We start from the raw sequence: 13917 nt of genomic DNA, 5'->3' as shown, positions 1-13917 counted from the left end.
GGAAATTTATTTTGTTTGTGTTTCAAATATGCTAAAAACAGATTAAGAATTAATAAAATGGTACAAATTATTTAAATTTAGCCGAAAAAATGCTAAATCCTTTGTAGAAAATTTTCTAATTTTTGAAAATATTTGATCACAAAAAAGTTCCAGACAAGCGTTTTTAATGCATTATTAAAAATCATAAAAAATTTTAAAAATTATTTATTTGTCAAAATATCACAAAATTTCTTAATTCACATTCAAAACATTGAATTCAGTGCGGCGGCTGTTGAAATGGTGGACATCCGTCCTATGACAAGCCCATGTTAAATTCATCGCTTCTGCGTCCAAAAAGAACATTTTTCCGGATCCAAAAAGAACATTTTCACTACTTTTTTGGCGCCGCTTTTTTTGCTGGGAAGTTTGTCATTCCAATTGTAACATATCTAAATATCGATTTCCGACTATATAAAATATATATATTCTTGATTAGGGAGAAATTCTAAGACGATATAAACATGTCCGTCTGACCGTCTGTCTATCTGTTGTAATCACGCTACAGCCTTCAATAATGGCGCTATCGTCCTGAAATTTGACACAGATTCGTCTTTTGTTTGTCAAGTTCGAAGATGGGCTCTATCGGTCCAAGTTTTGATATAGTCCCCATATAAACCGACCTCCCGATTTGGGGTCTTGGACTTATAAAAACTGTAGTTTTTATCCAATTTGCCTGAAATTGGAAATGTAGAGGTATTTTAGGACCATCAAAAAGTGTACCGAAAATGGTGGCTATCGGTCCATGTTTTGGTATAGCCCCCATATGGACCGATTTTCCGATTTTGCTTCTCGGGCGTCTAGAAAGTATATTTTCTATCCGATTTGCTTGAAATTGGTAGAGGTATTTTAAGACCATAAATTGGTGTGTTAAAAATGGTCCATCGGTCCATGTTTTGATATAGCCCCCATATAGACCGATCTCCCGATTTTACTTCTTAGGCTTCTAAATCCGTAGTTTTAATCCAATTTGCCTGAAATTGGAAATCTAGAGGTATTCTAGGACCATAAAGACGTATGCCGAAAATGGTAATTATCGGACCATGTTTTGATATAGCCCCCATATAAACCGATCTCCCGATTTTACTTCTTGAGCTTCTAGAATCCGTAGTTATTATCCAATTTGCATGAAATTGGAAATCTAGAGGTATTCTAGTACCATAAAGAGTGTGCCGAATATATTGTGTATCGGTACAATTTTTGATATAGCCCCCTTATAAACCGGCCCTCCGATTTGGGGTCTAGATTCTAGAACTACAATTAGATGTGCTGAATACTGTGTGTATCCTTCCATGTTTTGATATAGTCCCCATTACACCGAACTCCCGATTTAACTCCTAGGGTTTCTAGAAATTGTAGTTTTTATCCGATTTGCCATAAATTGATAATATACTGGCATTTTAGACCCATAACAAAGTGTATATGATTTAGTTTTATCGGTCCATTTGGTAAGGCCTCCTTAGACCGATTTCACTTATTGGGGGTATAGAAGGCGCACTGATCATGAAAGTTGCTTGAAACTGAATGCAAAATTTCCAGATTTTACATCTCGTAGTCATTTAAATAATTGGGATGAAAATCTACAGATTTTAGATTTCAAATCAAGGCGTTATTTTATCATGTTCTTGCACACTTAAAAGAGATGTTTATGATTCCTCTAAAACTGAAACAAAAAATGGTTCTTATAAATTCAGAATCTGATCTAGTCTTCATAGGTAAAATCTTTACATTTATCTGTGGGAAGCGTACTGGTTGAACTGATCTGCTTGGGAAAATATCTGTCATCAAACCCCCCTCAAATTTTCAAAGGAAACTATTATATTTGATTCATGGTGGTGGGTATTTAAGATTCGGCCCGGCCGAACTTACTACTGTATATACTTGTTTATAATTCGCTTTTCTCATATTTTAAAAACAGAGTAAGGATTAATAAAATTGTACAAATTATTTAAATTTTGTTGCAAAAAATGTTAAATCCATTCTAGAAAAATGGCGAATTTTTGAAAATATTTGAAGTAAAACGTTTCAGACAAGCCTTATGTCAGAATGAATTAAAAATCATAAAAAATTGTAAATTTTATTTATTAAAATGTCACATATTTAATTCACATTCACAGCACTGAATTCGGATCACACCTTAAGAAGTGATGCAAATTCAGTGCAACGGCTGCTGAAATGGTGGACAAAGTTATGGTGCTCACCAGATGATATGCAAAATTGAAGGCCCTACACTCAAAAAACAGTGAACACACCAGAAGGGAATAGTTTCGTTAATTTTGGAAAATTTTAACTAAACTGTATACAAACGTAGATATCAAACCGATTTAATAAAAATAAGTAAATATTTTTCGACAAATTCAAGAAAATTTATTAGACAACACTGAAAAAAATATTGCCGTAAGGTCAAAGATCTCATGTTCTTAAAAATCGAATGTGAATTTTTCTTAGCATAGAAGACACATTTCTCTGATACAAAGTTGTTTTCTTTGTCCAAAAGTGTTATCCTTGTCAATGAAGTCGTTTTGATCTTATATTTAAGTGATTCCATTTAAAAATGGGTAACTTAACATAAAAGAAAAGATTGTTTGTCTTTAATAACTCTGAACAAAATTAATGGAATCGTAATGAATCGTCTAATTTTGTTTAATTTTTCTATCTTGATTACAAAGCAAAAAAGCTTTAAAAATTAGTTCATGTTTTCAACACTTTTTTAAAGCCGTTTTTTACTAAACATAGCATAATTTCTACTTGAAGCCGACCACGAAATGAGAAATTTACACTCAAAAAAAGTCTACTTGGATCCAAAGATTTTGACCTTCCCTTAAGGCTTCTTTAGATCTAGGACTACTTAAAATAAATTTACGGTACAGATCTCATTTATCAATTTTTATACCCTCCACCATAGGATGGGGGTATATTAACTTTGTCATTCCGTTTGTAACACATCGAAATATTGCTCTAAGACCCCATAAAGTATATATATTCTGGGTCGTGGTGAAATTCTGAGTCGATCTAAGCATGTCCGTCCGTCTGTCTGTCTGTCCGGCTGTCCGTCCGTCTGTGGAAATCACGCTAACTTCCGAACGAAACTAGCTATCGACTTGAAACTTGGCACAAGTGGTTGTTATTGATGTAGGTCGGATGGTATTGAAAATGGGCCATATCGGCCCACGTTTACGTATAGCCCCCATATAAACCGATCCCCAGATTTGACCTCCGGAGCCTCTTGGAGGGGCAAAATTCATCCGATCCGGTTGAAATTTGGTACCTGATGTTAGTATACGGTCTCTAACAACCATGCAAAAATTGGTCCATATCGGTCCATAAATATATATAGCTCCCATATAAACCGATCCTCAGATTTGACCTCCGGAGCCTCTTGGAGGGGCAAAATTCATCCGATCCGTTTGAAATTGGGTACCTGATGTTAGTATACGGTCTCTAACAAGCATGCAAAAATTGGTCCATATCGGTCCATAATTATATATAGCTCCCATATAAACCGATCCCCAGATTTGAACTCTGGAGCCTCTTGGATGAGCAAAATTCATCCGATGCGGTTGAAATTTGGTACATTTCGTTAGTATATGGCCTCTAACAGCCATGTAAAAATTGTCAAATTTTATTACTATAGAAAGTTTTGTCAAAATTTCATTTCTATAGAAAGTTTTGTAAAAAGTTTATTTCTATAGCAATGTTTGTCAACATTTTATTTCCATAGAAAATTTTGTCAAAATTTTATTTCTATAGAAAATTTTGTAAAAAATTTATTTCTGTAGAAAATTTTGTCAACATTTTATTTCTATAGACAATTTTGTCAACATTTTATTTCTGTAGAACATTTTGTCAACATTTTATTTCTATAGAAAATTTTGTCAACATTTTATATCTATAGAAAATTTTGTCAAAATTTTATTGCTATAGAAAATTTTGTCAACATTTTACTTCCATAGAAAATTTTGTCAACATTTTATTTCTATAGAAAATTTTGTCAAGTTTTTATTTCTATAGAAAATTTTGTCAAACTGAATTATATACGTATTTAATCGGCGTTTTTTTTTGTTTAATATATACCCCTTATGGACTAACTTACAATTTAGAAGACCGTGTTAAAAAGTTTTACGATACCTTGCCATCGGCAAGTGTTATCGCAACCCAAGTAATTCGATTGTGGAAGACAGCCTTTAGTAGAAGTTCCTACGCAATCCATTCGGCCTGGCCGAACTTACGGCCGTATATACTTGTTCATTCTCTTTCCGCGGTTTATTAATAAAGGTACTCACGTACAAATAAAGGCCAGTTTAAAAATTCAAATTATAACGGATACTTCAAAGTAAAAAATGTTTTCTTGATTTCAAGAAAACTTCAAACCAAAGACGGTAAATCCTCACAATAAGTATTTGCCTATATTTGAAGAGTTTTTATCTTAAATCTAAAGTTTCATTATTTCAGTTAATTAAGGGACAATTTCTTTAAATCAAAAATGTGTTTCCTTACTTTAAGGAAAATTAGCCATAGTTCAAAGGCATGCGAATTTGTGTCCTAAATTTAATGAAAAAATATTTTGAATCAAAGATTATAAACTTTATTTTAATTAAATGTTCATTATTTTAAAGAAATTTGTCCTTAATATTTTGTAAATTTGGCATCCTAATTTTTAATATCACGTAAATACTTTTTATACCCACCACCATAGAATGGTGACGGGGGTATAATAAGTTTGTCATTCCGTTTGTAACACATCGAAATATCGATTTCCGACTATATAAAGTATATATATTCTTGATCAGGGAGAAATTCTAAGACGATATAACGATGTCCGTCTGTCTGTCTGTTGTAATCACGCTACAGTCTTCAATAATGAAGCAATCGTGCTGAAATTTTGCACAAACTCGTCTTTTGTCTGCAGGCAGGTCAAGTTCGAAGATGGGCTATATCGGTCCAGGTTTTGATATAGTCCCCATATAAACCGACCTCCCGATTTGGGGTCTTGGGCTTATAGAGATCGTAGTTTTTATCCAATTTGCCTGAAATTTGAAATCTAGAGGTATTTTATGACCATAAAGAGGTGTGCCAAAAATGGTGGGTATCGGTCCATGTTTTGGTATAGCCCCCATATAGACCGATCTCCCGATTTTACTTCTTGGGCTTATAGAAACCGCAGTTTTTATTCAATTTACCTGAAATTGGAAATCTAGATGTATTGTAGGACCACAAATACGTGTACCAAAAATTGTGAGTATCGGTCCATGTTTTGGTATGGTCCCCATATAAAACGACCTCCCGATTTGGGGTCTTGGGCTTATAGAAACCGTAGTTTTTATCCAATTTGTCTGAAATTGGAAATCTAGAGGTATTTTTGGACCATAAAGAGGTGTGCCGAAAATTGTGAGTATTGGTCCATATTTTAGTATAGCCCCCATATAGACCGATCTCCCGATTTAACTCCTTGGGTTTCTAGAACACGTAGTTTTTATCTGATTTGCCTGAAATTGTAAATATTCTGGTATTTTAGGCTCACAAAAACGTGTATCGGATTAAGTTTTTATCGGTCCATTTGGTAATGTCTCCATATAGACCGAATTCACTTCAAGACGTTATTTTATAATTTTCTTGCACACTTACAAGAGATGTTAATGATTCCTCTAAAACTCAAACAAAAATGGTTCTTATAAATCCAGAATCTGATATAGTCCTCACAGGAGAAAATTTATCTTCGGGAAGTGTCCTCAAGCCCTCCTGAAATTTCAAAGGAAACCCTAATATTTGGTTCATGGTGGGGGGTATTTAAGATTCGGCCCGGCCGAACTTACTGCTGTATATACTTTTTTTATTGTAAATTATCGTCAACAAGTTTTTAAATGACTTTGATAACATATAAAAAAATGTTAAAAAAACGAATAAATAAAAATTTTATTTCCTACAATCAAGTATGTAAAACTCTAATTTAAAAGATTATTGTGTCCTAAAGTTATCCTTACTTCAATTCTCCGCTTTTTTGGTTCGGAATCAAAATCGTTACTGTAAAGACAAAAACTTTGCAACCGCTTTTTTTCAGTGTAATTATTTTTTTCACTTGTTAAAGAAAATTTCGTAGTTAAAAAAAAAAATGGAGTTCAAAATTTCAAAAATGTCTTTAGTGACATACAAAGTTCAAGATAGGCGCATTATTGTTATAACTACTAATCCCATAAAGTTAGGTTAGGGGGCAGCCCGATGTATCAGGCTCACTTGTCCATTGTGATACCACATTGATGAACTTCTCTCTTATCACCGAGTACTGTCCGATTCCATGTTAAGCTCAATGACAAGGGATCCATAAACTAAAATAGAATGAAATTGGCTTAATTGTAAAGTTTTCTTGAGTGTAGGGATATTGGGTCATCTAAGGTGAGTGTCTATTTATGTTAGTTTCTGCTACTAATCCTACCTCTTCATCAATACCTAAAGACTTAAATAATCTACTTTGCCTTCTTGATTATTAAAGTTGAGCATTTTTTATACCATTCAACATATTGTTAACATATCTAAGTGATATATATTGCTGTTATGGCATCTTTAACTTCTAAACTATTCTTGTGGTCAACGACACAAAGTTATTGGCTGAGTATGTTCACAGACAAAACTAAGCTCATAAACAACCCCATTCCTGTGGTGTTTTGGTCAAACAAACGGAAATAAAATTGAATGCTGTAAAATCCACAAAAAGTTTTTTTTATTCCATCCTCTTTCGTAGTCGGCAAATAGTTGTAAAACAGCAAAATAATGACAAAAAAATGTCGTCCACAAAAATGCCACCGCAATGACTTTGAAGCTAAGAATGAATATAAATCTTCAACTATATGAAGAAGTTTAGCTAAAAGGTTACAAGAAAAGGAAAGTCATAAGTAAAGCGACAATGTAGTATTTAGTATTATTCTGTGGACCAATACACATACATCTATAGGCGAAATATATGGGACCTTATTAGTATTAGGCGCAATTGTTGAACAAACTTGGAGTAATTTCTAAAATGGACTGTATGTTAATGATTTGGTAAACTCCCAGAGTTGTTAATATCAGCCAATATCAGTGAACCCAAGAAATATAAAAAAAAACAGAAACAAAGACAGAATTCAGTATTAACCAGAAGTCAGATTTATTGCTGCTGCGATCAATAGGCTTCTTACCGTCTTCGATGAAGATGTACAAGTGAGTTTTAAAGGGTTCGCGCGCAGGCGTTATAAAATTGAGTGAAGTTATTTACATTGGAATATTAATTCAAATATGGTGACTATCTATATCTCTTGAGTAAAAGCAATTATCGATAGTTGGTAAGAATAGATGGTTGCCATATGGAAACAATTCAAATTCAAAGAATATTCAAGTTATTCTAAGGGAAATTCATAATAGATAATAGAAAAGATAATTCATAATATTTTACTTCATAATTCATTAAATAATTCATTAAACATTTTAAAAGGAAATATTTGTTTGTGGAACGGAGTTCAACATTCCGCCCCCTTTGCAGGATTGCAATTCAACGACGACAAGCACCTGAGATGACCCAACCGAATATGGAACTTTGTGCTATTGGCATTGATGACGTTGTCTGTATTAGGCCGGCCAGAAGAATTTTCGAAAGTTGGTCGTTTCCAATTATAACTTCGATGTTCACAGGGTTGTAAAAATGAGGGTCTGCTAAATCCAAATGTCCATATACAGATTGAAATTGTTTGTCCTCCGTAGTTTCTGGAAGAGTCACATTAAGTCGTCGTTGTACTACTCCGGTTATTTGAATTTTGGCCGACGAGTCATAAAATGATTGCAGGCTTAGAGTGCAATATTCGTCTCCGTTCAAACGAGTGGTTTGCAGATTGTAGCGGTGCACCAGCGATTCAAGAATATAAGTTCGCAAGCCAGCCGAGTTAAACATCAATCTTGTTTTACCAGGACCGTCCGGAGAAAGAAGTCGTGCCAAAGCAGTGGGAAGGAACACATGTATCTTTGTCCTTTGACTCAGACGTTCGTGTACAAGAGGTGGGGATCGCTGTGAGTGAGTTAGTTGACGGCGTGGCTTCTTTTGATGCTTGGAAGATGATCTTCTTGAGTTTCTGCGATTGATTTCCTTACGTCGGCTTTGAGAATTACGGTGAGAGTTAGAAGATGATGATTGCTGAGTGTGTCGAACTTGTTTGTGGTCGTCAATGTGTAACATTGTGTGGTGGTTGTGGTTGCAAACCATGCATGTTTTGCGGGAGCGACACCAATCACGTGTGTGGGACGAGCACAAGCATTTATAGCAAAACCGTTTCTCCTTAACTTCTTGTCTGCGTTTGTGTACATCCATATTATAAAATGCTGGACAGTCTTTCAATGTGTGCCACTTGTAGCAGATGCGACACTTTGGTGTAGATGTATGGCTAAAATACGTAAGACTTATTTAATGTGTGAACGGATAGAACTAAAACTAAGCAGGCAGTATACACAGTTTAACTAGTGGGCGGACTACAGTACCATTTTTTGTTCGAATTTCCGCAACACGAATTTTAGAATCAGTACCAGAAAAAACTTTTATCACTCTACCTAGACACCATTCAGTAGGTGGAAGATTATCTTCTTTCACAATAACAAAGTCATTTTCTTTCAGATTTTTCTGCACGGTCTTCCATTTGTATCGTCTTTGCAATTCAAGAAGATATTCTGATTTCCAACGTTTCGCAAATTGCATTTGCAAAGTTTTTAGACGTTGCCAGCGATTTAAAAGATTCAAATTGTCAGAATATTCTTCAGGTACTGCTATTAGAGCAGATCCTCGCAATAAATGACCAGGTGTAAGGGGGTTCAGTTCAAATGGATCCTCACTCATAGGTGAAAGAGGTCGAGAATTCAAGATGCTCTCAATGCGAACAAGTAATGTGGAGAATTCTTCGAAAGTAAATTTCAAATTGGAAGCTACTTTCCGCAAATGACTCTTCATGCTCTTCACTGCCGACTCCCACAATCCTCCCATGTGTGGTGCGTGCGGTGGAATGAAGTGCCAAGAAAACCCATGCAGATTGTACTTTTCAGATATCGACTTCTGTGCACTCTTCAAAAATATCTTATATTCAGTGGCCAATGCTCTACTTGCACCAACGAAATTGGTGCCATTGTCAGAAAACATTTTGCTTGGGAATCCTCTACGCCCTGTGAATCGATTAAAAGTAGAAAGGAAAGCCTCCGTTGTAAGTTCTGAACAGGCTTCCAGGTGAACAGCTCGAGTTGACATACATACGAAGATAGCCGCGTATCCCTTTTGTAATTTGGCGTTTCTAAGACGCGAGGTTTTTATTTCAAAAGGGCCGGCAAAATCAACGCCAGTATGTGTAAAGGGCAAAGAAAAGGTGCATCTTTCAGTTGGCAATGAAGACATTATTTGTGTGCGAATTTTACTTTTATATATAGTGCAGGTGCGACAGTTTCTTATACAGTGTCTTATTATACTTTTCAAACGTATGATGTAAAATTCTTGGCGAATGGCTCGTAACATCACTTGATGCTCAGAATGCAGTAACAGTTTATGAGTATATTCGACAAATAGTTTGCAAAATCTTGATTTTTCAGGTAAGATTATCGGAAATCTTTCGTTGTAACTTAGATCAGAATTAGATAGTCGACCATTCACTCGTAATAATCCGTTTTCATCAAGTTTCGGATTCAGTGCAAGTAATCTACTTTTAGAATTAATGGGCATGCGATTTTCAATAGCATTATATTCAGTTGAATAGTATTTGCGTTGAGCTTGTCGTATCAGATTAAATTTTACAACTTTTATCTCTTCCTTGGTAATAAAATCAGTATTAATTTCTGGAATCCTTATCTTCCTACATTTGCTTATAAATCTATACATGTAGCATAACACGCGTAGCGCTCGATCAAAAGATGAAAATCGATCTAGAATGTCTTCAATCTGAGTATCAGTATGAAAAGTTACGATTTTCCGTTCAAGACTAGGTTCTTTAAATGTAACAGATTTAGGCCATAATTCAGAGGGACTGGTTAGCCATTTTGGACCGTGCCACCATAATGAGTTATCATTTAGTTCTGATGCTGTGCAACCCCGTGTACCAATGTCCGCAGGATTTTCGTTAGACGAGACATGTCTCCAGGTAGCATTTCCAACATTTTCAAGAATTTCTGAAACTTTATTGGCAACAAATGTCTTCCAGTGAAACGGTGGTTTGTCCAGCCATGCCAATGTAATAGTAGAATCAGTCCACAGATAAATCTCAGAAACAGCCAAGCTCAAATTTTTACAGACAGTTTTCAAAAGTTTAGATAACAGTGCGGCTCCACATAGCTCCAATCTAGGCAAGCTTACAGTTTTCAATGGAGCCACTTTGCTTTTTGATACAAGCAAATTTGATATAACAGTATTATCAGTTGATTTGGTACAGATATAAAGACATGCGCAGTACGCCTTTTCCGAGGCGTCGCAAAATCCGTGAATTTGTATTTGATTTCCAGGCGAATAGTTCAACCAGCGCGGAATCTTGATATTTTCAATATTTGGGAGATTCGATATAAAGAAAATATATTTTTCGAACGAATGCGGTTTAACTTCTTCGTCCCAATCAGTCCCATCAATCCAGAGCTGTTGCATTAGTACTTTAGCTACGACAATTATCGGTGCCAACCAGCCAGCTGGGTCAAATATCTTTGCAATTATTGACAAAATTTTTCTTTTCGTTAAAGGAGGGGATGGTACAGAAATATTGGACACCTGATAGTGGAATGAGTCAGTCATAGCATTCCATCGAATGCCTAATGTTTTCGTTTCGCTAGCGTCTTCAAGTTTCAAAAAATCTTCTCTTAGGAGATCTTCGGGGGGCACTTGTTCAAGAATTTCTGGATGGTTCGCTGTAAGTTTTTTCAATGGAAACCCAGCAGAATCGAGTAAATCAATCAGTTGACGCAGATAATATTTTGTTTCAGAGATAGTGTGACTTCCAGACAATATATCGTCAACATAAATCTGATTTTGTAAAATAGACGATGCTGTAGGATGAGTTGCTTTCCCATCTTCACTCAGTTGTAATAAAGTTCTGATTGCTAGGTAGGGGGCACAGTTTACCCCAAACGTTACAGTTTTCAAGCAATAGTCTTGAAGCAATTCAGTTTCAGAATTTCGGAAAATAATTCGCTGATATTGTCTATCATTTTCGTGAACAAGAATTTGGCGATACATTTTTTGAATGTCGCCATTGAAAACATATTGAAAGAAACGCCAACGTAGTATTACACTCATCAGATCATTTTGTAATATTGGGCCAGTATGCAAGATATCATTTAACGAAAATCCAGACGACGACTTTTTCGAGGCATTAAAAACAACTCTGACCTTTGTAGAAGTGCGTTCTGGTTTCACTACAGCGTGATGAGGAAGATAATAGGAACTATAGCCAGCTTTTCCGCAGACTTCCAAGGAGCCACAAGGCTCCATATGGTCAAGATCCAAGTATTCGGAGAGAACTTTTGAATATTCAGTTTCAAGATCAGGCGATTTTTTTAAAGTGTTTTCCAGATGAAGAAATTGACCCATAGCAGCTCTTCTTGACGAGCCAAGAGCCATATTGGGAGGAAGATCATGTCGGAATGGTAAGCGAACGACATATTTTCCATCAGGTTGTCGAATAGTATTTTCCTTATAGAAATTTTCGCACCAAACGTCATTGTCAGATTGAGGTTTCATTGAAGTAACTTCTTCAAGTTCCCAGAATTTTTTCAACTCCTCATTCAAATTATCAGAACTAGTCACAAAATTTGCAAATGTTGAAACCGACCGAGCTCTTGGCGGACCACTCAAAATCCACCCAAATTCAGTTTCTTGTGCTAAGAGATTCCCAGAAACATTTTGGTGAACACCAGACTTCAAAATAAATGGAAGAATATCACTTCCCAGTAACATATCAATTTGTCCAGGTCGGTAAAAGTATGGATCAGCTAATTCCATGGTTTTCAATTTTGACCAATCAGAAATGCGAGTAGGCGAAGTCGGCATTAAATGATTCATACTTGATATAACAATTGCCGTCGCTTTCAATTTAAATTCAGACTTTCGAGATTTTAAAGTTATATCGCAAATTTTTGACGAGTTTTCTAAAACTGTACCGCCAAGGCCTGAGATCGTCGTAAACGCCTTTCTTGTCGGTATGGAATATTTATTTGCAACTCTGCTCGAGATGAACGATTCCTGGGATCCCTGGTCAATGAAAACCCTAATTGTAAAATTTGTTCCTAAATGTTCCAAATCGATAAGGGCAGTCGGTAAAACAGTACAATCGCCAGAAGTAACAAAGTTCGATTGAACATGTGAAACAGAATTACCATATGCAGCAGCCGAAGTAGATGGCTGATCAGTATATTGTGCATCAATATGGTAAGTGGAAACTTGTTGATCAATTTGAGCCATATCCCGATTTCTAGCGTTACTAGAATCATAATGCAGTAAAGTATGATGGGATTGTTGACATTTCTGGCAGTGTCTGTCACTTTGACAGTTTTGAGCAATATGTCCGTAAGACAAACAGTTTTCACATATTTTATTCGTATTAACAAATTTTCTTCGTTCAGAAATAGTCCAAGACTTGAATTTAATACATGCTCGTAAAGCATGATTTTGCTTGCAGATCTTACAGGGTTTGAAACTATTTTCAGTCTTTGTATAGTAGGTTTGGGTTTTTTGAGGATTTTGGATTTTTTGAGAATTTGGCGCTGAACCAGAAGGTTTCCTAATATCTGAAATGGATTCTAACATGTTCAGCCTTCTAGATATAAATTCATCTAATTGTTCCCAGGATGGCATTTGTTTGTGATTTTCAAGAGAATTTTCCCAAGCAGACAAAGTTTCGTCAGGTAATTTCGAAGACACCCAAAATACCAGAATAGGATCCCAGGAAATCACAGAAATATTATAAGTCTTGAGAACTGAAAGGCAATTATTTACAGTGTATTGTAAGTTTCTTAACGCCTTCCCCTTTTCAGTACCTACTCGTTCCATTTCAAAAATTTTCTTTAACTGATGATTAACAAGTATACGCTTATTTTCGTATCTTTGCCTCAACGCTTCCCACGCTAGTCCAAAATTGTCATCAGTGAGAGAAAATTGTTTAACTATTTGGCTTGCTTCTCCCCTAGTCTTGGCCCTCAAGTGAAATAGTTTTTGCGCTGGAGATAACTTGGGATGTTTTATATAGATAGCCGTAAACATATCCCGAAAGCAAGGCCATTTTTCATATCCTCCACTAAATAATTCAGTATCACACGGAGGCAATTTTAAAGAAAATCCAGTTTCTTCAGGTGATTTCGACTCAGTTCTCACTACAGGTTGTGATGACTTATCCAGTTTCTTTTTTTCTATTTCAATCAAATCTAACATGTCCGCTTTGCACTTTTTGTATGCCCGAATTGATTCATTGAACTTCGAATGAATCGATTCCTGCTCAGTTTTACTGCGATCCTCAACCGTCATCTCAGTCTCGTATACATTGATAAATGATTGCCAACGACGTTCAAGATCGTCGAGATCCACTTGTAAACTTGAAAGTTTATGTTCAGATATATCTATGGCAGCAAAATTGGCGCAGTACGTGACCACTTGGTCAGAAAAAAATATAAATTTCTGAGAAGCCATGTTATATGGTGACTATAAGTTTCAATTCAGTGCAAAGAAAACACAGACAAACGGATTTCTATTCTAAATATATTCAGCTTTGATTTCGCACAACAGATACAGCAGAATTCAAGCAAATAAAAAAATATTTTCGTTTCAAATATTTCAAGATAGATTTGATTTCGCACAACAGAAGTCAATCAAGTATAATGGTAAAATCAAAATCAGTTTTAGCTCCACGAGAGCAA

At 35.5% G+C, this 13917-nt stretch overlaps 1 protein-coding gene across 1 annotated transcript; it reads right to left on the bottom strand.

Moving 5' to 3' along the window:
- Window positions 1-8485: 8485 nt before the first annotated feature.
- On the bottom strand, window positions 8486-13690 carry LOC142236255 (uncharacterized). The gene has a single exon (XM_075307529.1). It carries the CDS (start codon window positions 13688-13690, stop codon window positions 8486-8488), a length of 5205 nt encoding a protein of 1734 aa, XP_075163644.1.
- Between the last annotated feature and the right edge of the window lie 227 nt (window positions 13691-13917).

This window comes from Haematobia irritans, chromosome 1 (assembly GCF_050003625.1).
Source record: "Haematobia irritans isolate KBUSLIRL chromosome 1, ASM5000362v1, whole genome shotgun sequence".
Lineage (NCBI taxonomy): Eukaryota > Metazoa > Arthropoda > Insecta > Diptera > Muscidae > Haematobia > Haematobia irritans.
This window is presented reverse-complemented; position numbering and strand designations above follow the sequence as displayed.

What these genes read in the sequence shown, in the direction of transcription:
- LOC142236255 (XM_075307529.1), bottom strand. Translation starts at nt 13,690, where the DNA reads ATGGCTTCTCAGAAATTTATATTTTTTTCTGACCAAGTGGTCACGTAC.